General features: G+C 43.3%; 1 protein-coding gene and 1 long non-coding RNA gene across 8 annotated transcripts in view; one reads left to right on the top strand and one right to left on the bottom strand.

The window, feature by feature from the left end:
* Positions 1 to 149: 149 nt before the first annotated feature.
* LOC124102928 (uncharacterized) lies at positions 150 to 23,933 on the top strand. Its single transcript, XR_006855037.2, has 4 exons — positions 150 to 272; positions 1,202 to 1,274; positions 9,025 to 9,162; positions 23,244 to 23,933. It is a non-coding gene; the product is annotated as an uncharacterized LOC124102928 (long non-coding RNA).
* The window catches only part of Kank1 (KN motif and ankyrin repeat domains 1), a 208,429-nt gene continuing 193,415 nt past the window's right edge, over positions 11,918 to 26,931 (bottom strand). For 6 of the 7 annotated variants that reach the window (XM_046459366.2, XM_058584030.1, XM_046459370.2 and 3 more), the window contains 9 exons: positions 23,927 to 24,124; positions 23,484 to 23,592; positions 22,185 to 22,427; positions 20,896 to 20,983; positions 18,056 to 18,275; positions 15,929 to 16,071; positions 15,176 to 15,376; positions 13,344 to 13,442; positions 11,918 to 12,880 (listed from right to left, as the gene is read on the bottom strand). In XM_046459366.2, coding sequence (XP_046315322.1) covers positions 12,818 to 12,880; positions 13,344 to 13,442; positions 15,176 to 15,376; positions 15,929 to 16,071; positions 18,056 to 18,275; positions 20,896 to 20,983; positions 22,185 to 22,427; positions 23,484 to 23,592; positions 23,927 to 24,124 — 1,364 coding nt within the window. In that variant the 3' untranslated portion in view covers positions 11,918 to 12,817. The remainder of the gene's footprint in view (positions 12,881 to 13,343; positions 13,443 to 15,175; positions 15,377 to 15,928; positions 16,072 to 18,055; positions 18,276 to 20,895; positions 20,984 to 22,184; positions 22,428 to 23,483; positions 23,593 to 23,926; positions 24,125 to 26,931) is intronic. The other variant, XM_046459371.2, reaches the window with a different exon arrangement.

Genomic DNA, 26,931 nt, shown 5'->3' with positions numbered 1-26,931 from the left:
TTCTCCAACTGTGGCAGGCCTAAGGAAAGCAGCTGCAGGTTCTCTTTGGTTTTCATTCTGGACATTTCTTTCTTCTTGGTCAATGGATCACATGACCTGAATGTAAACAGGACAGGGTTGTCAGGAGTTTTTGTGACTCCGGCGGGGTTTGGACGCTACTGCAGGGTGCTGTGGCCTGTAGATGTTGCTGGTTTCCTACCTGTGTGGATTCTCTCTTGCCCTAGTTTTAGGCAAGACAGGGTTTCAAGGTACCCATCTGCAAAGACTTCTAGGTAAGAGGAGTGTGATGCCTAAGTTAATGTGTCAAATTGGCTAAGGATAACCACATAGCTGGTAAAGTATTATTTCTGGGTAAGTCTGTGAGGGCGTTTCTGGAGGAGATTACCTTTTGAATAAGTGGACTGAGTAAGGAAGATCTGCATTATCCAGTCCACAGTGGGCCCAAATAGAGTGAAAAGGTGTAAGGACACATTCGCCCTCTGAACTGGAATCTCCATCTTTTCCTGCCTTCAGACCTTGGCTCCCTTGGCTTCGGGCCTTTGAGTATGGGCAGGAACTACACCACCAGCCTGCTGTGTCAGAGCAGCAACAATTACAGAAGCCAGTTGTTCATAATAAATTGCTTTCTGTGTATCTATGTCCTATTCCATTTTGCTGGAGAACCCCAATTAATACAAAGGGCTATCAGGAATATGTACAGAGCTGGGGTTGGAAGGTTCTTTATTGGGCACCAGAGAATCGGTTTGGAGTTGTGGGCTCCATTCTGTGACAGGAAAAACAACTCCCTGTACTTGACTGTCCTTGCAAACCTTGTTCTACATATCACCCTGATTTCCATGGGAGCTTATTTTCCATATAGGAGTTATTGGTGAATACTTGTGCATGAGCAAGTTTGAAAAAAAATTAAAAATGGCTAAACACACAAGATAGCAGTGCCTTTGGGACTTCTTGCAGTCTGGGGCTTCCCCAAAGGAGAGGGCAATACAAACTGGGTGCTTTGGAAAGGCATATTGACTGAGTCTTATCAGAGATACAACCCCATGTACTGCCGAAGGTAAACAAGTTCTGCTCTTGTTTTCTAATGAACCAAAGTCCTTAGACTTACTGGCTAAACCCATGACCCAGAGAACTTGACAGTCACCCTGCAAGGACACAGAGTCCCTGTGAGCTCAGACTTTCTAATAATATCTTTTCTCCACAGGGCCTGGAAATTAAGCGTCCTTGTTTGTTTTACTGGAGACAGCAGGCCTGCCTCCTCCTCTCCCCCACTTAAGGTAGGAGGGATTTTTCTCATTGCTGGATTTCCCAAGCATAATGGGCTCAGAGAAAGCAGCTGCGGATTCTCTTTGGCTTCCATTCTGGGAGTTTCTAATGTCTAATTCATTCTACTGTCCTTCCTATTCCCCATCCTCCCTCCCTTCCCTTCATTCCCCTTTGTCTATTCCAATGAACTTGTTCCTCCTACCTAAATATAAGTAGGGCAGGGTTCTTGAAGCAATGAGAGGCTCTGGGCTTTGGGTAATGCTGGCTGAGCCCTGACTCAGTGACCCTCATAGGTTGGAGTGTGGGACTCTGGCGCGTGGAACCTGGGGTAACAGCACTGACAGAAGTAGAGGCTTCCTAGAATCAGATCTCCATGTCTTAAAGCAGGGTTGACTCTGTCAGGGAACCCCTGTGTACATGACAGACTTTATTTGCCCTGTGGTCCCTAGATCTTCATGATCAGGGGAGACTCTGTCTCACAAGCTCCTGTAAAATTTGGGGCTGTGAATGTTTATGCAAAAGTCTAGAATAACTCAACTCGGTCTTTTCCCTGGGGGGAGAATAAATCTTATATTCTACTTCCTGTCTGGAACTTGAGTCACTTAACAGGGGAAATATAAAATGGCTTTGGGGAGAATTTGGCCCTTTCTACCAGGGCAGAGTGGTAGAGGGCGACGTGTAGCAACTCTGGAGCCACACAGGCCTGGCTGTGTTACTTCACAGCTGTGTCACTGTGGGCAAGTCACCTCACCTCTCTGCTTGTTTATTCATCTGGGAAAAGGGGATGATGATGGTGTAAGGCTACCTCATGGGGCTGTGGTGAGGAGAAAGCGAGTTGACATGTACAGAGCCCTGCATCCGGCGCCTGGTATGGAACCAAGTGTGATAGAAGGGTTTGTCGTTAGTTTTCACCATCAAAACCAGAGCAGAATGTGAAGTAGAATGGCCTCAAGGCAAGACGGGCTGTCTAGTAGCTGGCATTAGTGACAAAGTCCTGGCCCGGAAGGCAGGAGGCCTGGCCTTACTGGTCAGGATTCCCACGAGGTAGTGGGTAACTGAGCCCCCAGCCCCATCCTGTCTAAACAGGGTGGCAGTGGCAACTTGCATGTCCATCTGCAGATGACTGGAAGGGTGGAATATGGCTTAGTCACGCAACGGAACGTTATTCAGCCACAAAAAGATTAAGTTCTGACAGGTTAGAACACGATGAACCTTACAAACATGCTGCTCAGTGAAACAGTTGCAAGGAGTAACTACTGCCTGATGCCACCTATGTGGGGAATCTAGAGTGGACAAAAGTATAGTGACGAGAATTTAGGCCACCTCGGCCCAGGACAGGGAAAACCTAGTTACCTCTTAATAGTTGCAGAGTTTCTATTTTGGGTGATGAAACAGATCTGTAAATGGAGACTGATGGTTACATGATCATGGCTGTACTTAATTCCACTGAATTGTATGTTTAAATAAAGTGACAAACTTCATGTTATGTATTTTGCCACAAAAATTCCAACACAAAGGCTAGTGAAAAAAGAAAGGCTGACTTTAAAATGGAGAGACACTTGCTGTGAATTACTTTTCTTGGTAACCAGAAAAAAAAAATGAGGTGGTGACATTAGCCTGCATGTTCTTTCCAGTTCCAACCTGCCATGATGTAGGTTTTTTCTCTTTTTAAAATATTTGTTCTTTGTAGATCTGACAGTAGAGTGTATTTGGACATATTATACATACATGGAGTGTACCTTCCCATTCTTGTGGTTATATATGATGTGGCTTTACACTGGTCCTATATTCATATATAAGGATAGAAAAGTCTTGTCTAATTCATTCTATGCAAAAATCTAGTATGACTCAACTCGGTCTTTTCCCTGGGGGAGAATAAATCTTATTTTCTACTTCCTGTCTGGAACTTGAGTCACTTAACAGGGGAAATATAACATGGCTTTGGGGAGAATTTGGCCTTTCTACTTCCTGTATTCCCCATCCTCCTTCCCTTTCCTTCATTCCCTTTTGTCTATCCCTATGAATTTGTTCCTCTCCTTTTGTGTGGCTGTTGGTTCCTTAGTGACATGGCAGGTGACATCCCAGATCCCTACTCTGTTTATACAGCACTTCTGCCTGTCCTGGGCTCTACCTGCCTCTCCTGCCTCAGGTGGTAACTTCCATTGTTCAGCTGTGTCATTAGCCCCTTGATGGGCAGGGACTGTATCTCCTGCTTCTGTGTTTCTCCCCATCCCAAGTCCCTGACCCAGGGACTTGGGGTGGGGAGAAGTACAGAGTCCAAATGGGTGCTTAAAGACAATTCCCCCCCACCATGAGGTACTGTGCAGGATCTGCTTGCACCATGTTCTAGATCTGGATTTTGCAAACATTTTAAACTTCCACCCTACTTCTAACAAATGCATTTAACTTTGGGACCCAGAACATATATGCATGTAAAGTTTCATGAAATGATACTGATTATTACAACCTAAAATACATTGAGATTCGTATTTGTTCAATTTTTATAAATGCTATAGTGATATTGATATGTCCTTTGTGACAAACTATTGTAACATAGTTCTTGCTGGGGTGTGTCCACTACTGGCCACTAGGGGGAGCAGATGGGTCAGGCTGGAATCTAGGGCCCTGATGGGTGTTGGAGGTCGACTTATCCCTGCACTGGCTGGGACCTCATGAGGCCCATTCAACCTCACACCCCTTGATAAAGCCCCATACAGAAGGATCACAGGTGCTCATTCAGTTTATGTAGTTGAACAAGCATCTACTTAGTGAATTTAATTGACTGACTAAATCAACTAAGGCTCATGGCCTCTGGGGGTGCCCATTTAAATGTTTTATTATGTGCTAGTTGGATTTTTGGCTCAGTGCTCAGACCCTCTTCTTCTTGGGGAACCATAAAGCTTGTCTCTTCCTTCTTAACACAACTACCCTTCAGAAGTTAACAACTGCCTTGAAACTTGCCACAAGCCTGCAGACTGCCCTGCCCTGGACAGATTCTATACTCTCCTCTGCGCCAGACATCCTCCTCTCAAACTCAGCAAATAAGGCTGGTTCTGCTTGCCATTTGGGTTGTTAGGAAAATGAGACCCCTAGATGAGAGTCTGAGAAGCCACAGGCCTGGGCCTGGTGATGTGGAATTCGGGCACAGACAAGAAGACCTCTGTGGCATGTGGAGCCAGCTGCAGTGGGATCACCCCTGCAGATGCGAGAAGTCATCTAGGTCAGTTCAGGAACACCTCAGTCTGCAGAGAAAAGCCACAGGCCACCAGGTGTTTCAGCCTTCCTCTGTGAGCAGGGGTTGGGAGGGAGGAGGGGCATGGTCAGATCACTGACCATTTAACCACATCTTCAGAAAGCATTTGCTAGTTAACGTAATTGCCCTCCTTGTTCTATTACCTCTCCCTGTTCCTATGTGTCATGTTTGACCAAATGATGTCTGTGATGTGTTCCGTCCTCCCAGTAGGAGCAGGGAATACACACCTCAGTACTTGAGTAGATTCAGTATAGAGCATCTATTCAGAACAAGCCAGAAGGGCTAAGATGTCCTTAAGCAGCAAGGAATTCCTTTAACTTCATTAGCAAGTGGTAAAGCTCTCCTTTGTGCCAGCTTCACCACCCCAACCTTACATTCACACACCCTAGCATGGCCTAACCAAGGTCCAACCCTAAGTGACAGGTTAGGCTGGGATCAGCTATCAAAAGGTGACAAGTGATGCCTTTTAGTATCTGGGTGTGCCCAGAGACTGAGCCACCCTTACTCAGTATAAGACTGCTTCAGGGCAATTTGAAGGACAAGAATTCAGAAATGATTGTGGAATGCACCCCCCATTGGCCCCAGGAAGTAGCCATACTTGTGGTAAAAATAATGTTCAGTTTAGAGTCAAAGGGAACTCTGAGATGACTCACGCAGTCCCACCTTGGACCTCCTCAAACACCTCCTTTGAGCTCCCAAGACTCCATGATAACCCTCTTCAATTAGTATGGGTCATCAACCCCAGAATTTCTAAGAAGTTGCAATTTTCTACCTTCCACTTTCACAGCCACTGGGTGCTTTGTGGCAGAAAACCCTAGTTATGGGCTCTCCTATAGTGATAGGGTAGTGACCGATGATATGCCTGAGAATTTACATCAGGTCTCTACCAGGTAGAACACTCCACAAACATCAGTTTATCTCAAGGGCGAATCCGATTTTCTATCTCCACCCTTTCCCACAGGTATCACGTAGGTCAATAGAAGTATGTCTCTTGAGCAATCCCAACATCCTGGCCAGGCTATTATTAAAGGTGGATTCCACTATGATGGATTTATTGCCTTTTATGGCTCCAAATTCTTTATTTCTTTCGATAGCCAAATACTCTGGCATGTGGCTTTATAGTTTCTTTCACTGAAGAATTTGTTTCCCAATTTCCTTGAATGTGGGCTCGACTTGTGATTTGCTGGTTTCATCAGAATGCTATGGAAATGATGGGATGCCAGTTCTGAACCTAGGCCCCAATAATCCTTGCCTACTAGTTTTCTTGCATCTTTGTACAGCCGTGGGAACATGGCTGGGCTGTCTGGCTGGAGATTAGGGTCATGTGGAACCAAGTTGAATCCTCTCAATCTCATGACCCGTCAGCCCACATCAGTGAGACTGGCCAAGGTCAGCAGAGCCATTTCACTGACCACCCAGACTTGTAAGCAAGAAACGCTTATTGTTGTATGTCCCTGCAGCTTTGAGGGCTTTGCTATGTAGCACTATTGTGGTCACAGGTCATTGACAGGCCTACTTAGAAATCAAAGAGGGGTGGACTCTTTGAAGAATTATTAGAAGTAACTTTCACTTTCAAATAAAATGGCTCCCCGTAGAGTGCACTCCACTTGCACTGCCCCAAGCTGAAGAGCTTTCACTGGCCTTCGACTCTGTGGATGCATTTACTATCTTGGGAGAAACCAGAGAATGAGCACAACCTGAAAAGTCTTTGTTAGGCATCAAGTGAGCAGGAGGAAGCAAAAGCCAGATGAGTGACTCCCTGTATTTCCATAGATGGGGGTGTTACCCTTTTCTGCCTGGGAGGAGGGGAGCAGTTGTTTGCACCAGTTAACATGCATTCTGTGGCATCTGGATCAGGTTCCTCTACATGCAAAGGTTGAAATATGCGTGGATGGTTAAGAGGCAATTTTTAGATTACTGATGAGTAAAGGCAGGGTTTGGCCTTCCTAACTTTAATATGGATTAGAAGCACAGCTAAGAATCGGTCATTGTATTCCTGGGTCCAAGAGCCTTGGCTCTGGAGGTTGTAGGAATATTGACCTCCTCTAAACTCTGACACACAAAGGTACATCAAAGTGCTCTGTTCTACCTTTTAGAATATACAGACCAGAATCTACAGCAGGGTTTATTACACCAAGCTTCTGGCTATTGGGTTGTGTATTTGGCCATATATCCTGACAATGATGGAAGCCTGTGGGGAACTTCATTATGTTCCTTTGGTTATCCAAGGCTTTCCATCAATCAACATCAGAAATTTTTTAAAAAGTGAGTCTTGTCTTTTGGAGATATAATTTATAGACAGGGAGGATATAAACAAGTTGGTTCTAGTTTCCCAGTAAAACAGATTTCTTCTGCTTCTCGTTGCTCAGCTCAGCTCTTCTCTGACCCCGCAGCGTAAATGTGACCTACATTCTGTGCCTTTAGGCTGGGGGAATCCCTCCAGTTGGTTCCTGGTCCCATGGTCCCCTGTGACTTTCCCTCACAGATGACTCTGTCTCAGACTTTGGCGTGAACATTGAGGATGACCACAGTGCTGGCTCTGTAAAGAACAGCCATTGTGTGCTTCTGCCCAGTGGAAGAAAAAGAACAGAGGGCGGAATTCAGAGGCAGCAGCTGAGGGATGGGGATGAAGCACGTTCTCCCCTTGCGCCTCGCTGAGGTTGAGAAGAGACCGTGGTTTCTAAGCGAGCATTCACTAGGGAGTGAACCAACACAAGGAGAGACTCAGTGGGTTGGCATAAAGGAAGATTTCTTCCTTTCTAAGTGAAATGTGAGGGTCATTTTTTTTTCTTAGAAGATTACTGTGATTCAAGTCAGGTCCTCTGGCCAAATTCTAAAACCCAATTCTGGGTGAATACAGGATTTAGAAACACTTGATATATTGTAGAGCTGCAGAAAGAAAGACTTGCCATTAGCAATGGTGTCTTTGCAAAATCATTTGCAATGAAAGAAAATCCCACACAGATGAAGGAGTGGAGACACTTAGGCCAGCCATCAGCTGGTTCTTGGCAGTTGAGGTGAGAAAAGTCTGCACTAATAACCCTTGCCCCAGAGTAGTGTTTCTTCAAGTGTGCTTCCCAGATCATCAGCAGCAGACCTGCAAAATTGTTAGAAATGCTAATTCTTGGGGCTTTCCCTAGATCTACTGGCCTGGAAGCTCTGGGGATGGGGCCCAGCGATCTGTTTTCACAACCTCTCCTGGGGATTTCAATGAACAAGGAAGTTTGAGAGCTATAGGTTTATGAGACACAGTCTGCCTCCTAAGGTGCATAGCAAATGGCGTTTCTTTCAACAGGAAACTGTTCTTTAATGCTGAGGACATTCACTGCATGTGATAGATTACATGTGATATAGATGATCCTGGTATATGTCCTCTGTGAATTAAAATAGTCATTCACATAGTGTTTGGTGTTCTGTGGTTGAGTCCCCTGTGATAGTTTTGTTGCAGTCCACAGATAAACTATTCAGTCACTTGGTTACAGTGGTACCCCACTTTCAGGAACCAAATTCTCTATCAAAGACAATCTAAATTATACTGTAGTAACATCACCCCAACTTCTCAAAACTTAACATGATGGTTATTTCTTACTCATGATAGTCCTGCAATACAGGCTGGCAAGGAGGGATGTACATTTCAGCACTTGTTTCTAAGATCCTTTGCGGGGAGGTAGGTGCATAGATGTGGTGACTGGCGCACTGGCTTTTCAAGCCTCCCTCTGGAATTGTCATTTCTACTGATGTTTTGTTGGTGAAACAACACACATGGTCAAATCTAATTTCAAAAGCAGGCAAGTACATCCTGTTTTGTGCCCAGAAGAAGTGGGTTGTCTGAGATCAGCCCCCTAATGGCTACTATGCAAAGCCATGAGTGGACCACAGCATCCACCATGCGCAAAACCGTGTACTAACATTATGGAAATGGCAGGGCTGAGAGCTTCCGGTTTTCACATTCATTCCTCTTGACCTTCAAATTGACACCTTCTCAAGATCTTTTCTTATTGCTTTTTCATTTTTTATAAACTAAAAAATATTGAAGTTAATAAGCTACAATGGATGTAACAGTGCCACTACCACACAGGCCAGGAAGCTGTCACCAGGGGCTCACTCCCTCTGCTCCTTCCTAGTCCTCTGCCTGCCCCCTGTGGCAACTCTTTTCTGGTTTCTATGCATTTTTTTTTTTTTTTTAAACACACTCATTCAACCAGGCACTAGAACTTTAGTCCTGACCGATGGTGTTACAAATTCGATCAGAAAAGCTGATCCTAGTGAGCTTCCTGTCAAAATATTGGCTTTTTTGGTAGAGTGCTTGCCTTGTATGCACAAGGCCATGGGTTCAATCCCCAGTACCACACACACACACACAAAAGAAAAAAAAAAGACTGGCTTTTGTAGAAGGGGATATTTCAGGCAGGTGTAATTGGGTGAACTCTCTGAACTCTTAGAGACTCAGTTAATGACTATTGTCTTTATTTCTTGTTTATTTACACACATCCAACATTTCCTAATAGAGCAGAAGGGACCAGTCAGAAGAATCTCTTTGTTGCCAGACAAGAGGTCCATGAGGTCGACAACCTGGTCTCCTACAACCAGTCTATACAGCCTGGAGTCACATGATAGTGCTGGCAGAACTGCCCGTCACAGTTCAGGTATGTCCTCTTGATAACCACCCTGTGGCTAAGTCCAGCCTTTTAAGACGGGGTAAACTGGTTCCTCGTGGGCTGGGGAATGGGAACCAAGTGTAAAACTTGTTATGGCTTAAGTAGAGGAGGAATAGGAGTATTTTTTAAGCAGCTTCCATTATATGAAATTTAGGGCTGTATTTCCATTCTCTTGCCTAATTGATCATCAAAAGTATTAGTGGAGAGGCAGCTGATTTCCTAAAGGCTGACTCCTCTGCAGATACCCACTGCACCTGACATTTCTTACAAGGATGCACCCACTTAAAAATGGCCTTTTGCCTTTCAGCTTCTCTGCAGAGTCTGAATTTAGGGTAGGTATCTTGGGGAAGCCATTACAAATCCTGACTCCATCTTCATACTCAGAGTGGACTGGGACTGTTCAATTCTGCCCAGAGGAGACAGTGACCATAGTGGGAGGGAGCTGAACCTGAGCAACTCTGGGACCCAGTGGCTGAGTCCAGCCACATCCTTTTGTGGTAAGAATGTTCAACAAGATGCACTTTATTAAATATATATATTTAATAATCAGTTGGCCTTTAAATTATAGCCATACTGAATAAGAGCAAACATGTGATTAGTAATTTCCTTAGGCAGAGAGTAGAATGAAATAGTTTCTGGCTAAAGCTCAGGGCTTAAAAAAATTTAGTGAAAAAGAAAATGGAAAATTGTCATCTCAAAGCCAAAGCAAGGGTTCATGGCCTTCTTCCTGAGCAGTAATGGCCCAGCTCCATGGGGAAGTGGGGAAGCAAAAGATCAAGTTGGACAACACTTGAAGAGCTGCCTGTCTGCTCAGCTGCTGTCACGTTAGTACTGACTAAGCCTCACGTTCCTGTTGGCACAGAAAATGGTACCAGGGCAGTCATGTTTCCAGACCTTTTAGATGCATCTTGATTTATATCAAATTGCCACTCAGAGTGGACAAATGACACAGACTGTGGTATCTCCATCAACAGCAGCAAGACAGGCTCTGAAACATCAAAGACAACATCTAGTGTTTCTGGTCTGGATAGAGCTCCCTCCACCCCACCCCACTCTAGCCTGCCTGACTTGTTTGGAAAAGAACTTATGTAGATTCTCATAATTTGGGGTTAAAAATCCTTAGTGAGGTCGTAATGCCTAGATACGTGCTGATACAGATTCCCAGGCTACAGGGTCAGAATTCCCAGGGTGCGGCTGAAATGTGCATTTTCTACCACTCCTCAGGAAGCTCTCATGCAAGCTGTGAAGGGAAAGCTTAAGTAAAAGCATCATAAAAACAAAGGTGTTTCTATTTGCATCAGGGAACCTGAAAAAGTATCCACCAGGATTTAAAGGAAGGTTAGTTGCTCATTATTTCTTTTGAGGGGAAAAATAAGTTTTTCTATATACAAGGATTGTCACATACTTGCAGTATGAAAAAGTCAGGGGTAAAACTGTTCTCGAGTACTGACAAATTACAGAAGTGGGCTCAATACTCACGTATTCTGAGACTTGTGCTAGGTAGCATGTTCCTGGTAAATGTCTCCAGTAGCAAATTATCTCCCCATGGTGAGAGGTCCAGTAGTCATTTCATAATAGTAACAGAACAAGTTGCCATTTATGACTTTAGCATCAACGTCTCAAGGTCCCCATTGCTCCATTCCTGTTGTCTTAGGGTGGCTTCCAGCCTTCAGCTGCTCAGTTTCCAGAGCCAGGGTTTCTGGGAAATTGGCTCTCTGTAACCTCTTTGGCATAGGGCAGGACTCCTCCCACTTTTCTTGCCTAACTCAGCTGGGGACCTTGCCCAAGCCCCCTGTCACAAGTCCCTTTATGGAACTGTACCTCAGCAACTCACAGCTGTACCACTGGGGATAATCAGGCTTGTGTAGGTAGAGTGCCAGGATCTCAAGATAAAGAGCATTTGAAGTGCCCATGTTGTGAGAGCAAACAAGGTCAGCCCCAGCCTGTGTTACTGAGAGGTTAGATATACATTGTACAAGACCTCACTCAAAGATAAAACAAGCACTCATTTTTCTTTTTTAGATTTCTGGTGCTCAATTTTAAAAGACAGCACACACAGGCAGGGGTTTTATCTCCTCAGCATTTAAAATATTAATACCTTTCTTTCTCAGATGGAACAAAGAAAATCCCCAGGATCACAAACCACCTGAGGTATAGTCCTCTTTGCTCAAAATGCATGTCAGGCCATTAAGGGGCAAACAAAACATGGCTCCTCTTCTCAAGCTTTAATTTAATGTGCCATTTGGGATCCCCAGGAACTTGGGCTTGGAAAAACTACCTGATCCAATACTTAGCCTAAATCCTACAGCTAGCAGATCTACCATGGGCAGAAAAGAAGGGCTCGGTATTGGGAGCAGTCAATTACCCTGGCTCGGCCTGAATTGCCACCTAAGCTTTACATCTCTGCAGGGTCTTCTCTACAAGATGCAAAACATTAAAAAAAAAAAAAGGTCTGATTTCATGTCTCCTTTTTTGTCACTATCACAATCAACCGAGTTAAGGATAATTGTACCTGAGAAGAGTCAGAGGTTCCCCTGGGAGATTACCTGACTGATGAGATGTTTGTCTAATATAGTCTTATATATCAACCTCATAACACGTAACTCAGGGATGGAGTCATTCGCACTCTGAGGACCCACCCACTAGGAGCCCAAGCCTAGCGGACAGTGCACTGCTCTCCTCTCGATCCATCTATCAGTTTGCTGCCATGGCTGTAAGTCAACAGACTCTGGGCAGACAGCTGTCAGATGAAGCAAGGACAAGAGCTTAATGAAATTTTATTTTGAAAATATGGCAAGAGTCTAAGGCACTTCAAACATTTAAATACATACAGGACTTTAAAGTAAATGTGACATGATATAAAGGAATCCATAAATAAATGGAGAACTACACTGTTTCTCTAGAGGCAAATACAGAGCCAATTCCTCTAACAATTCAACCTTTATCATTAGATATAGACAGGGTTGTGCAATTGTTAAAAATGTGGTAGTGTTATATGTAATTCTTTTTAAATTACTATGGAATATAAAAGTTGAAAATACTGTGTCAATTTTATAGTCATATCTTTTATATAAAAAGTTATAATACATCCACCTAGATAAAACCCACCGAAAATGCTTCATGAGTTTTATATGGTTTGAGATTCCATCTTCTATTTTTAAACCAGAAGCTACCAGCCCAAGTTGCTGATGATCAAAGTCACCTTAACTTCCTTAACAAAACCATGCTGGAATGGAATTTTTAAGCATTTTCCAATGGTTCCACATTTGGGTAAATATATATTTGTGGAAAATTTCAAAAATATAACAATGAGAATTACACTTCTTTGAATTATAGGAAGAAGGTGCCCTTTCAGATCAGGTTACCATATCCTAGAACTGTACATAACGGAGCAGAGACTCAACAGCCACTGAGATGGGGTTCAAGCACACCCCATGCAGAGAAGATGGCCAGAGGGGAGGTGCCCAAGCTGGCAATCCCCCATGGCTCTGCTTCCCCTAAGTGTCAGCCTTTAACCTGTGCCGTATGCTTCTGTTTGCTGGTGAGCTCAGGCACAGAACATATACATTCAGTATCTGTCACCCCAACAGGAACAATTAGCAGCTTCACGGTGGCATGTAAATGGAAGGCTATTTCCAAATAATCAATCAAATGAGCCTCGGTGGGTAGGACCAGGAGATGTCTTCCTTCCAAGTCTTGGGGTGCCCTAGAGAACAGGAAAGGGAAAAATATATTGGGGGTTAATAGATGACCTCAGACACAGTGTCCCCTATGCCACTGGAACTTGGACCATCATAGCTGAAAACCACCCATGAGCTAAGAGTGCTGGCTGCAGATGTGAGACAGATGTTCACCAGGAGTAGGCCTTCTTCCAAGGTGAGTGAGGCTCAGTATGTCTAGCTGTGCTGGGACTTCAAGCTGCCCACTGATAGCTTCAGGAAGGTGACATGTATCCCTGGGTTAAACCACTTGGATAATTAGGCATAGAATAAAACCTTCCACATGAGACCCAGGTGTTTCCCAAGGAGTAGCCTCCACTACACCTCAGGTCTTGGGGATGGGATAGAAATGAATTTTTTTAGCATAAAACCCATGTTCCCTGTTAACTCCTGGAGGAAGGGGCCTGCTAGTCTGTGGATGTTAGCCTATTTCCAAATGCACACACTAACCGGAGACTGGGCTTTTGCAAAGTTGACATGGGCATACAGAAGAACGGCGATGTCCTTGTGTCCCGCATCCAGGGCTATAGAGAGTGCAGTGCTGCCATCCTGAGGATGAAAGGTAAACAAGCAACCAGGTTGGGTTTCTCAAACCTTCAAACAGCCAAAACTTACCATCACAATCCCCAGCAATGGATGAGGTCCCCATACCTAGCCATTGTTCAGTTCTTCAGAAATATCAGTTGGATCTCTAAGTGTTGAGGTCCTAGGATGTGAATGAGGAGACTCATTCCCCTGGCTTGTATTAGTGTTCAGCACAGAGGCCTGTCTACCAGGGATCCTTAAAAACTGCAGGCTGCCCATGAACAACTCCTATTCCATCATTCTGCCCACCAGAAGAGGGCAGTAGGACAGAATGGGGGTCTATACATGGCTGAAGTTTCTTTTCTGAAAATTACAAATGACCATCCAAGTACCATGAGGTACCTGGACATTTTCTAAACTTTCCTCTCGGGGAGGAAGATATTAGTCCAAAATCCTGACCACCTCTACGTAATGCTGCATGTCACATCCATGTGTAAGCAAGCATTCAAACCCAGGGACTTGTGAATCTTCTGGAAGTACCAGGGAAACAAGTACATATGGCAAAAAAAAAATTTCAGTTAACACCTTGATTTATATTAAATTGCAGAGATTTCGATGGAGCAGCAAGGCCGAGAGCAACTCCAGCTGTTCTGTCTAGTCTTGAATTAAAAGGACTTGGGTCTGGTCATGAGCAGCAGGAAACAATTTTACGTGGTTTAGAATCTTGGGACCTGCTTTTCTTCTGGAGGCCAGCTGGATGTTCTACTCAGTTATAGATAAGGAAGTGGGTAACTGGTTGGTGTGGTCAGAATTTCTGGAATTCCCTGTGGCTCTATGGAATCTTATTACTAATCTAAAAGCTGCTCTTTGCAGAAAGTTAAAAGCCAATAAACAATACACATGTAACAGAGTCTTGAGGAATGATAAGTTGGCAACTAATTCCTCTAGGGGGGACTGAGGGCACCTGGTATCTCAAGTGTTCTCTGGTGGAGGTAGCTGAGGGCAGAAGCTCATCAGGCTACAGAGCAGTAAAAAGCCTCTACCAGTTTGCTCTTCTAGCTAAGCAAAATGGTAGTGGCTTGAGCCCAGTGGTATTTGAAATTTATTGCAAAGGGGGATGTTTTCTCCTCTTAACTTTTTGGTGTTTTGAGTTAAAGGAAGCTCTGGTTCAAACCTCTGTGACCCTTGGCTTGTTTTACTGCCCACAGGCTAGTTAAGTGCCTTCTATCACTGCTCCTCCCCTTGGACCTGGATAACATACCCCAGAAGCATCCCCTGGCCTTACAGGGTTAGGGGTTATCTGTGCATGGAAACAACTTGGGAAATGTGCAAAGCAGCCATATCTTATGAGCTGTCCTAAGTTACTCATTTTAATGGGCCACAGTATATCACCTGTCTGTATTTCATTTGGGTAAGGAAAGTGTTTTCCCAAGGGAAAAGGAACTGGTTTCAGTCACAAATGACCCAGCTTCTACTAAGAATCTCCTTTTCTAGATAAAACTTCTCAGAAGTCGCCTACGCTGAATTTATTTTCCTTTAGCATATGGGTTCTCACACATGCCCACAAATCACCTTTTATAAATTTTGGGGTGAAGCCTCTTTGTCTTTCTGCCCTTGCCTTTAGTTAATGGGAGCATTAGTCTGCACAGCTGCCAAGCTTAGCTACAAAGTGGGGGACCTGGATGTCAACACTGATCCCTGAGAACAGCAGAGGATGTGTGTGCCCCTGTCCCACTGGCCCAGTGGAAGCAGCTTACATTGTCCTGTAGGTGGCCATTGCACCCAGGCTGGGCTAGCAGCAGCTTGACGATCTCCACGTGTCCATGCTCGCTGGCACACATCAGGGCTGTGGAGCCCTCATCATCCTGAATGTTGACGTCAGCTCCACAGGCCAGCAGGCCCTTTACCATGTCTATCCGCCCGTGACTGACTGCCAGCATAAGGGCTGTCTGCCCTGCCTGAGGGGATAAATGACAACTGGACTTCAGAAGTGCAGAATGAGCTGCCAGGGAAGTGACTGGTGGTGGGGGGGAGGGGAGACATAACAGCGTGAAGACAAAGCATTGTGTATGTAATTACTTAGGGCAGGGTGGCAGGCATGGACCAACTAGTTTCTTGCAAGCTAGGAGATAAGGAAGGTTAAAGTAAGGAGTCAACTTTTCACTAGCTCTGTCTCAGCATAGCTGGAAAGTTCAGATGATGTTTAAAAGTCAAGCCATGAATACATCTGGACTTGGGACTCTAACGTGGCATGAAGACAGGAAGGAGTAGGTATTGAGTATATGATAAGGACTCCTAGTCATTTAAGAAGCCAGGCTTGCACAGTTTCTGTGCAAGTTTCAAACTCTGCAGACAGGGAAGGCCAGGCAAAGGAGGGAGAGGTTTCCAGTGTGAAACTGAAGCCCATGTGAACTGGTGTGCTTGGTAAGCAAGGACCCAGAGCTGGAAGTGGGCCACAGCAGATCTGCTGAGGCCAGTTCAAGCAGCCATTAACAAGTAAGTGCACTGACCTGACTGGCCTTGGCATTCACGTCCCCGCAGCCAAAGAGTTCTTCCACAACCTGCATGTCTTTTTCGGCCTCCACAGCTGCAAGGGCTGCCAGCATGATGGGAGTGTACCCTGCCTTATTCTGGTGATCCACATTACACACGTCTGTAAGAAACGAGTCTCTTTAGCGGGGAGCCATCTCCTAACAGCAGATATTCATGCGAACTGAAGGAATGGTATCTAAAAGAACTCAGTGGAAGGGCACTGAGTGCTCAAAGACTAAGTGACTCACAAGGAAACTTAGGATGTTTTTATGCCAAACAAAAAATGTTTACCCTCTCACAAGGCCTGCAGCAACAGAAATGACAGTGAGCATCCATGGAACACCTTGCTTGCAACTGGTGATTGAACTATAGCAGCCTACAGGTCTGTCTGAGGTGTTTCTAAGGAACGGTTGCTCTGGAGAAGAAGCACTCATGTGGGATCTAGACATTTAGGAACTTGAGAGAAGGATGCAGAAAGCTGAGGGTTTGCAAAGGTTGAGCACAGAGCTCTGAATATGGTGTTGCCCAATTATCCAGCACTACTCAGCTCTGCAGCCCTCAATTTACTACTGCTCTTACAGGTGCCTAAACACAGAACTTCAATTACCAAACTTTAGTACTTGTGGTTTGAGCAATAACAATGTAGAAGTCCTCTAAGAAACTGCCAGGCACTAAGACGTGATGAGCTAGAAACTCTTCTAAATTATCCTCCAGGCATTTAAAAGTTCCTTTAGCATGTTCTAATCAAACGACAAGATGACGGTGACTGCTGGAAAGCAGCTTTTGTGTGTGACCAAATGTCTAGTATGGGTGTATCAGAAAGGGGCAAGAAGAGATGGTACCAAGAAAACTTGCCTCGAGGTCCCAATCAAGTGCACACAAGGACATAATGGCATTTACAAAAGTGCATCTTATGTGGAAAAAGAAAAGGCTGTGTGGTGGAGGAGCTAGGAGCATATGTGCTCTCAAGGATCCCCAGGATCTTGGGAATTCCACAGTCACACTTGATGGAGCCAGAATCTCAGCCCATAATGGTGAGCAGCAAAAATGATTCAACCACAAAATTAAAATCATTTTATTTGCCAACATACTTTCTACCATTTCAAAGATATATAAAATTGTACCTTTCTGGAGCAATCCTAAAGTAAATCCTTTTCAGCTTCCCTGGATATTGTCCACTACTATTTTAATAGGAGCTGACATTATCACTAGCTCTGTTTATAGTCTGGAAAGTCTAAAGAGAGGAGGCCTGAAATTCCTCCCTGTCAGCTGGAAGCAGTTCTACCCTAATATGGGAACTAAAATAGGGAAAAAGATAAAATCTGCTTGGATTTCTTTTCTGCATTAATTTAACATTCCCCAAACAGTAGAAAATATCAGGCCATTGGACAAGATATTTTCTTGTCCAAAAACTGGACAGTTGCATTATATATTCTAAATCAGGTATTGACATTATGTCCATTAATTAAACTGAAATCAGTTATGTACCACTGAGATACACCACTTAAAAAAGTCAATTTCAAGTATTGCTCTTACTTCATATTGAATGCATTTGTGGGCTGTATTCTAGACTGGCAAATAATTTTCCACTATTCTCATTAATATGGTTCAGATAGAAGAATATCACTTCCTTTGATTTATGCTGATTTCTCAATGGTACATTTGGGTAAGACAGTGATTGGACTGTGGCTTTGCTTGGTCCTCGTCTTGAATACCCACTCTCTTTGCAAGGCCATTGGTCAGTGGTTGGTGTATGAGGACAAGCCAAGTGGGCCACAGGCACAAGAGCTCTGACTGGGCCCCGTGAGCAGCAGCCTGCCTCTTGAGAACAGACCAGCCAAGCCTGCATGATTCAGTGCAGGCACCAGGGCTATACCTCACCTGAATGTAGCCGAGCTGCAGCCAGAATAGAGCTGGAAGCTGTGTTGTCCAATTTTGTTTAAACTTCAGCCTCCCCTGCCTGACAGCATTACTCTTGCCTCAACATGTGGAAAAACAAAGGATCTTGGGATGGTCAAAGAATCCACGAGTAAACCAACCTGCTCTTTTGAGTCACAACCCTGAGTGCCGTGACAAATAAGATGAGGGGTGGCCACGGTAGGTACCTGCGTCCAATAGCAGCTTGACGATTTCGAAGTTGGAGTGGGACACGCTGTAGTGGAGGGCTGTGTTGCCATTGCCATCAGCCATGTTGATGATGTAGCGGAGCACGTCTGGGGAGATGGCCTCAAATGCAGCTATGTAGTCCCCTACCATGGCTGGTACGGCTGACTTCTGACTGGACACACGGAACCACTCGTGCTGGAGGGTGTTCAGACAGAACCTCTGCCAACAGACCACGCTGCCATTAGTTCTATTTATAGGCTTTTCTGAGATGTAGCCGAGAGCCCAAGTAACCAGCCTTTTATAGTCAAAGTGCATGCAATTAGAATCAGCTCCCAAAACAGAGTCCAAGAACAGCCTTGAACACCAGGCTGGAACATTCCTCCAGATTTTAAGCTGTTCACAGTATTACATTCTAATTTCCATAAAAGAGGTTGTACAGCATTGTTAAGAGCAATGGGGCTGGAGCAACACCCTCTCTCCCCTGGGTTCCTTCATGAGGAGCAAATTTCCAAAATTACCCTGGGGAAGTTACTTATTCTGCATCTGTTTCCTTGCCTGGAAACCGAGGATATCTTCTCTTTACAGTGTTTGTGATGAAGATAAAATGCTTAAGCCTGGCCTTACTTATGAGCTAATAGTTTGGAATTATAGTGGCCTTGCAAATGATTTTCAAAGAAATCAGGAAGACATTAATTAGCCCACTTATAATTACACTGCTTCCTTCCAAGCCAGACCAACTGCAACTCTCACAACTCCTCCATAACTCTAGGCTGGAAGCCCATACAGAGTGTAACCAATCAATTCTGACTCTAATCCCAAATGCAAATGTTCAGCCATTTTGTTATAAGAACAAAAATAAATCTGGAAGAAATTGCATTTTTTGTTAAGATCAACTGCATGGGAAGACCTTAGACCATGACATACAACTGCGGGGCTGGCTTCATGTTCAACTTGGGCACGAATTGGGTAAGAGCCACTAAATTCGAGGTTAGCCTGGGTAACTTAGCAAGAACCTACATCAAAAAAATGAGTAGATGTAGCTCAGGGGTAAGGCACTCCTGGGTTCAACAAAAAACAGTCTGGGGAGTAAAAAAATTTTCATTTTCTACAAATCTATAACATTCAAATTTCTTTGGACTCATCACAGAGAAAGAAGGGCTATTATGTCTGCTGGCTGTCCTAAATTTATTACTGCTAAAAATTGGTGTCCTGACAGGATTGTGATCACTCATATGTCCACAACTTCACACAATCCAAGAGTAACACTTTTACAGTGAAAGAAAGTTCAACAAAATATATGGATCACAGCCTATGACACCATGCTCAGCAATTTGGGAGATGCAGAAATGTGAAGTATTTCAGACAGCATATAACCTCATACTCTAATAACAGTAAAAGAAAAAACTTACGGCTATAAAATCTGGGGTCCTAAAGCATCTATTTTAAAGTCAGGCTAAACCTTATGGGATATTTGACACTGTAGTGACTGTTCATGGCTTTACTGTCTGACTGAGGCATGGTCTCATACTAATGAGTTTCAGTGTGAAATTCTATGTAACCCTTTGACCAGGAAATTTATGCATTTCCTTTTGAATGTCACAGCCACGTTCCTTTCTCAGCCCACTAACCAGAAATAAAGGCTTAGCTGGCTCTGATAAATTTAAGTTTATATGGCAATATAAATAAATGACACCTGAAGTTAAACAAAAAAGTGCCACATAAGGTCATATGGTTTAATTAGAATAAGCAAAACACAAACCCAAAGTCAATATACATCTGATCTATTCCCAGCACTACTAACCTAATCAAGTAGCTGCTGCTCCAGGTAAGTCAATCTTCAGGCCCTCAGTGAAGGGGACGCTGAACTAGACTAGAGCACCCTCATGGGCAGGTGTAGCAGGTACTTCTGCCAGCCACTGCAGATTTTTAACAGTGTGATGGAGCTACAGGATTCCAATTATGTTTGTCATGTAAGAGGAAAACTATCTAGGATTAGATAATTCCTTAGGTCCCTTCCACCATTCTGATTTCGTAACTGAGAGCCTTATAAATCAGCTTTTTCACCTGCTGCTGCTTTTATTTAGCATTAAACATCAGTAATGTTTCAGATGTACATTAGTATCTGAACACCAGAAGCCACATTTTCTCAATGCACTGAAGATGGAGCTATAAACTGTGGTTCTAGCCTAGGAAGGAAGCTACACAGTCAAAATCCTCAGTGCATGAAATGGTGACGTGCTAGGCAATAGTATCATACTAACCATCACCATAGAAATATTTGTGTGTCCTATGTTGTATCTGTTCATGATCACTAAGGCAACCACAACCTTTTTGCTTCTGAATCTTTCAAACTGAAATGATAAGTGCACATTATTTTTTGTTTTAAAAAAGTCTTTGCCTTCATTCCACGTCAGAACACAATATGTAGTTTCATAACTGAAAGGAATGCTAACCTCAGCCCAGATAGCATAGGTTTCCTTTAAAAAAAATAAACCAACTTAAAAATAATTCTGGGATGCTGTTCTTTCAATCAGAAGGTTCTGTGAACAAAGGAAACAAAGATGATTGCCTGCAATTAGCTCTCCCTTCTATCTGCAAGTCTGTGCTTCATAAATGCCTCCACCCCAAGAAAGTACAGGGTGGGTAGAGGACATCCAAAGTTGGGCCTCAGGAAATAGTGTGCTCCTGGGAGCTGGACAGCACAATGCTCACTCCTGCTAGAAATAGTTCAAGGAGAAGCCTGAATGCAACAGCAGCTCTAGGGCAGGCTGCTGATAACCCTGGCAGCAGTGCCACTTGGGTACTCAGTACAGACTCTGTGCCTATGGGTCAGACTCACCATATCTTTGCTGGTCAAAGCTTTGGGATCATTTATGTTATTTTTCAGTAAGTTGCATGCAGACAACATCTTTTCACTCAATTCATACCTAAAAGAGGGAGAAATAAAGATAGCTCAGGAATGATCAGAAAGGGAAAGTCATTTTTATCTTAAACCTACTAACCCTTTCACAGACAAGTGGCCCTGAGCCATCCTGAGCAGGTTGTGATGGTTGGAGGTACCTCTAGGCATCTAAGATTGATGTTATATAAGCCAACATCTCTAGCCAGAGTTCAAGGTCTCCTTGTGAAAGCAGCTTCTAGATAGACCAGTTGGGACTTCATGACATTATGGAGTAACATTTGGAGATATTTTTAATCCTTAAAGGCTTGAAGAAGCCTAAATTACCACATATCTGGTAACTCAGAATTGTTTGTTCAACCCATACAAAAATTTACACATCAGATGACATATGGTAAACAGATTATATCTCAACAGAGTTGTTTTTAAAAAAAAAAACAGATGGCAAGACATTTCAAGCCATTTGAAACCACTTGGAAAAATAAACTAGAAGCACTTACCTTGTATTAATGCAGTTAACTATCATTTTCAAATTAAAGTTTTCTAAAATGTTCATATTTCACAGAAGGAAAAACCATATTGAGGTACCTATCTTCTCTATTCTGTCCTGTTTTATGAGCATCAAATCCTTAGTTACTAATTGTCTTTAAAACTGAATTTTTATGTACATTTTTGGGCCAACCAGAGTTTCTGATCTTTTATTTCAGCTGCTATTTATGATATCACTAAATCCATTGTTATGTTCCCGATCACTCAAAGAGCAGTGAAACAGATACTTATGATCTTTACAGTAAATGGGATATTTGGTTGAGGCAAAGTACATGATCCTCATCACCCAATGGTAATAACAGTAATGATACTTGCATCAAGATAAATGACTAAAGACAAAATTTAAAAGTGTGCTAGTCAGCAAAAATTTCAAATCTGTCTTTAAGTGTGAGGTATTCAAATAATGGAACCTGTAGTGGCTAGTGGTTCCATGTGTAAAATTAGATAGCAAAGAGTTCTGAATTCAAAGGAGATGAGCTACCAAGCCATTCTCTTTGCTATCCTAAGGGATCTAGGAGTTACCATATGTAGTACTTGTTTTATTAGAAGTATGTACATCTGTTCAAGATGCTAAGAAATAGATCAAACAAATATATATAATCTCAAAAATCTGAATCAGCTAATTCTATTGACGAAATACACTAACATGGGAGAGGGGAGGGGAGGGGAATGTACCACACCTCTCTCTGATTTCCACCTTCTCAGGTTCACATTCTTGAACCTGCATTTCATCGTCCACCCTGGTAGACTTGAAACCTTCAATATTAACAGCATGGTGCCCTTCTGCCATTCCCCGAGTGTCGTCTTCCTCCTCTTCCTCCTCCTCTTCTTCAGGAGGATACTCAATGACATCACACTCATCATCTGACTCGGAAGAAGAGCTTTCATCTGAGCTGGAATCATCACTTGAAGTTGTTTCATACCTAGGTGGCAATTGGGATTTCAGGAGATGCAAGGTGTGCCCATAAAGACCCAGTGACAGAAATATCTATGAGGGCAAACCTGCTGATTGGCTGCAGAAATTTCATCAGTGGCCTGGTGGGTTTTGAATGGGTTCTGATTTAAAAGGGCCAACTTGGGCCCATACACTCCTTGTTAAAACAACAACATGGGACTTCTAGCCTAGAACAAATCGAGATCTGCAGTTGCTCATTATTTATCTTCTCCATTCATCCTATTTTGCCCCACTCATTCTCCCAGTGTTAAAAGATCACATAAGTAACCAATAGTCTTCTGATACATGTCCTCCAAAATCTCCTGGGACATATTGTGCCAAATATAACTTAGAAGATTTGGAAAACAGGTACCATCATGTCAACCCTGGTGACTCACTTTCTTATAAGTATTAACTCTGCACCATTGCTTTCTTGTTGGTCTATCAGCCAATTGTTTAGGTTCAATTATAAGAAGATGAAGAATCTTAACTATTTACCTGAGCCAACTAGAAGAGACAGAACAAATAACTAATAAACATTCTATTCAGAAAGCAAAGAACTGATGGCATGACTAGGTTGCTGTTCAGGTGAAAGGCCCCATGGTTTTGTTCATGAACATGGGTTGCTAAGCAACCCATGCTGAAGGAGTGAATGACAGTCACTGGCCCAGGGAGTGATGCGCTCCACCTCTTTCTGCTCCTTTCTGAGTTCTAGCACTGGTAAGTACCAGCTGTCCAACACAGTGCAACCACCTTGGTGCCTGCTGCTTTTGGTTGAAGACCCTTTTTTTTTTTTTTTTTCCAGATAAAAGATGAGATGTCAATTGCTCAGCTTCATCAGGTGTCCTTAAGAGAGTGATACATCCTTAAAGAAAGCAAGAGGAGGGGAGAAGAGAAGCCCAAATGCACCTTTCTGAGAAGGGAATCTTCCATCACCAAGATGTGGCAGCATCCCAGACTAGGTACCTTGAAATGGGATTCAAACAGGAGGCAAAGAAGACAGATACAGATGATGCTGAGCTATAGGACCACCATCTTTCCTTACCCTCCGTTAATGCCGACAAACTGAAGATTCTTTTTTGCACCATTGGAATCTTTGTTCCCATCTTTCTTCTTCATGATGGACTTCAGCGTATTTTCGTTATTTGTACATACTATAAAAAAGTGAATTGAGGTGATCAAAATTAATATAACTTGAATTCACACCAATTCCATTGGAAAAGTATGTGCATGCAAAGACAATAACTCAAAGTTCCATTAAAAACGTCCTTTAAACAGGGGGTGGGGACTATTAGTACTTTGAGACATCACAAAACAGTGACAACTGGCATTTTTATCAGGCTCATTTTTGCTTTGATAATCTTAAAGACTAGGCCTTCTTTCCAACCATCTGCATGATCTTTTCTTCCAGGTCAACTTGTAAGGTACAGTGTCATTCAGTTGGAATGTCCCTAGGGACCTGATGTCAAGGCCCCTGAGAAGACTCACCATATAGGCCTGCGGCTATCTGGTCATCTGTCAGGTTCACCAGGGCTGGTACACTTTCCTGGGAAGGGAAGCCATCCTGGCTGTTCTTAGGCTTTCCTTCTGTGGTCCCCAGTTCTTGGACAGGCCAGGATAACTGTGTGCTTAATAGCCCTCCTGACTGAAGGCCTCCACACTTACAGGTATAATCCAAATTATTTCCTGTCAGGAAAGAGAAGGATATAGAGTGTGTAATGCTGGGAGTGGATGAAAGGGACTTAAATTTTTTTTGTTGTTTAAAAAGGTTCTTGCAACTTGGTCTTTTTAAAAGTGTTTGTCCCTGCTGTGTTTTACTTTCGAGTAAATGGGAATACCACCTAAACCACTTAAACTCAAATCTCCAAGTCCTCCTTTGACTCAATCTTTCCTTTATTATCACATCTAGATATGCTGAGCTATGTTACTAGAGATCCACAGCATCTCCTCTTTTCTCTCTGCTCTGGCTGTTGCAATCCTTGCTTCTAGAGCAGCATCCTGCTGGCCCCTCTTGCACGGCTATTCCCGGGTCACACTGATGCAGAGCAATACCCAACCCAGCTGTGATGCCGTCATTAGTCCAGCTAAAACAAAACCTGACGCAACCTAAGAAGTAATCCCTTTGAAAAAAAAGTGTAGTCCACACCACCAGGACATGCGTATCAATAATTTTTTTTTTTTGGGGGGGGTACTGGGGATTGAAACCAGTGACACTTTTACCATTGAGCCACATCCCTGGTTCTTTTTATTTTGCAGTGGGTTCTAAGTTGCTTAGGGCCTTTGCTAAATGGCTAGTCTCAAACTTGCCATTCTCCTGCCACAGCCTCCTGAGTCACTGAAGATCCTAGCCAGAAACTCTAAACTACCTATAATCTGGTATCTTAATTCCCACTGCTCTGTCTAGAGGGAGGGCATTTCTTACCTCCTCATGGCTACCATAGCTTACTCTCTTCCACCTGGAAAGCCCTTCTTCCCACCTCCACTTGGCCAGCCCCTCCCATCATGCCCTCTTCAGGGCCTTCTCTGATCTCCCTCATTGAAAACAGCTCTCCTTTCTCTGAGCTATCTCAGTTCATCTTCCAATCCTTTTCTGGGACCTTCATACCAACTACAAGATGCTTCTTGTGACCGTCTTAGATTTCCTTCTGGACTTAAATGTTTTGAGGGCATGAACTAGTACTGACCAACTTTCCATTGATTGGTGTGGATTTTAAGTCTTTAAATCCATAGGTTCTTCTATTTAAACATGGCTTTTAAATTAGGGGCTGGGGACATAGTTCAGTGATAGAACATTTATCTGTATGTGTAAGGCTCTGGGTTTGATCCCCAGCATTGCATCAAGGATAACACATACACACACCCCTGCGCACGTGTGTGTGCATACTCACATACAAATATATACACTATAAGTGTACTATGTTTTGTTGTGGTAGTATAGTTTATATAAAACCAAATTTAAGCATACAGTTTGATGAGTTTTGTAAATGTACATGCCTATGTAACCACATAAGATATAAAATATGCCTAATAACCTAGTAAACCCCTCTCTCATCAACTTTTTGCAGATAATTTATCCACCCTGAGGTGCCAAATGCCCTAATTTCTCTCACCATAACTTGGTTTCGTAAGTTGGGACCTCTTAAAGCTTCTGTAATAATGGCCAAGTCCCTCAGGCGAGAGTATGAAGCTCCTTCATCTGCCAGTGGAAGCTGCACTGCTCAACCACTCCTACCCCGCATGTGCCCAGGGTGGTCTTGTGACTTCATTGCCCAGGACTCTTTCCTAAGCAGACTGTTCACCAGGCCTGGATTTTAGTACCCTTCACCAGTTAAGTTCTACCCATGTTCTTTTTAAGGCTTATCCCAAATTCTATTTCCTCTATAGTCATTTTTCTTTCTTTCTTTTCTTTTTTTTTAATAAATGGAACAAATCAGTATTTAGTGACAAAGAAGTAATATACTATATGAAGGGCTCATAACAAATTAATAAGGTTGATATTAACACTATAGTCATTTTTCTAGGATATGATTCCAGAGACAGCTTTTTTTCCAACATTGCCCTGTAGCACCTACTGTGCAGACTAAACTATGCTCTGCCCTATTTCTTGGCTTCACGAGTATGCCCTCCAAGAGGCGGTAAGCTTGAGCCCCTTCGTGCCGGATTTTAATCTGCCCTCTCCAGTGCCTGGGACAGCATTTAACAATAGGAGGGCTTTCACAAGTGCCCATGCATTCAACTAGAAGAGAGTCTGTTTGAGACTAACAGGTTAAGGCCAGAACATCATTAAACATTAAGCTAGTTCTCATTTGTCAAGGGAATCTGCTACCCTGCATTGCCAGAAAATCTTTTCACTCTGGCTGGACTTGAATGGCTCTTACCCAATTCTCTGAGCTCATCTGCATGACTTGGGTGGACATTTACGTAGCATGGCAATTCACTGCCATGTTCAAGCAAAGTGAAGGACAGGTGCAGTCAAGAGAGCCAGGGATGAAGAGGTTAACTACAAAATCCAGCAGTCCTAATCTGGCTGCCTCTTAGAGTCTCCCGAACTAGGGGTGGGGCTTTTTAAATTTTTAAGTTGTAGATGGACACAATACCTTTGCTTTATTAATTTATTTTTATGTGCTGAGGATCGAACCCAGTGCCAGGCCAGTGCTCCACTATCAAGCTACAGCCCAGCCTGGGGTAGGTCTATACAATGCACTATCTGCAGGTGGCCAGGCTTCAGTACTTTTAACCTCTCCCTAGGTGATTCTGTCATGCAGTCAGGATTAAGTACTACTGAATTAAATTAACCAAAATAGAACATGCCCTGAAAACAAGAGTGTAGACTCCTCTCTGGTCTCAACTCATCAACTTGGACCCACGTGAATTCTCAGGAATTGATGGAGGTTTTATTAACAATTGTGGATCACTGGTGCTAGAAAACCCTGGTGAACATGGAATACTACCGAAACAAGAGCAATGAAACAAAAGAACTAATTATAAACACT

Source organism: Marmota monax, unplaced genomic scaffold (assembly GCF_021218885.2).
Source record: "Marmota monax isolate L192 unplaced genomic scaffold, Marmota_monax_Labrador192_F-V1.1 WCK01_AAM20220418_F8-fsc00059, whole genome shotgun sequence".
NCBI lineage: Eukaryota > Metazoa > Chordata > Mammalia > Rodentia > Sciuridae > Marmota > Marmota monax.
This window is presented reverse-complemented; position numbering and strand designations above follow the sequence as displayed.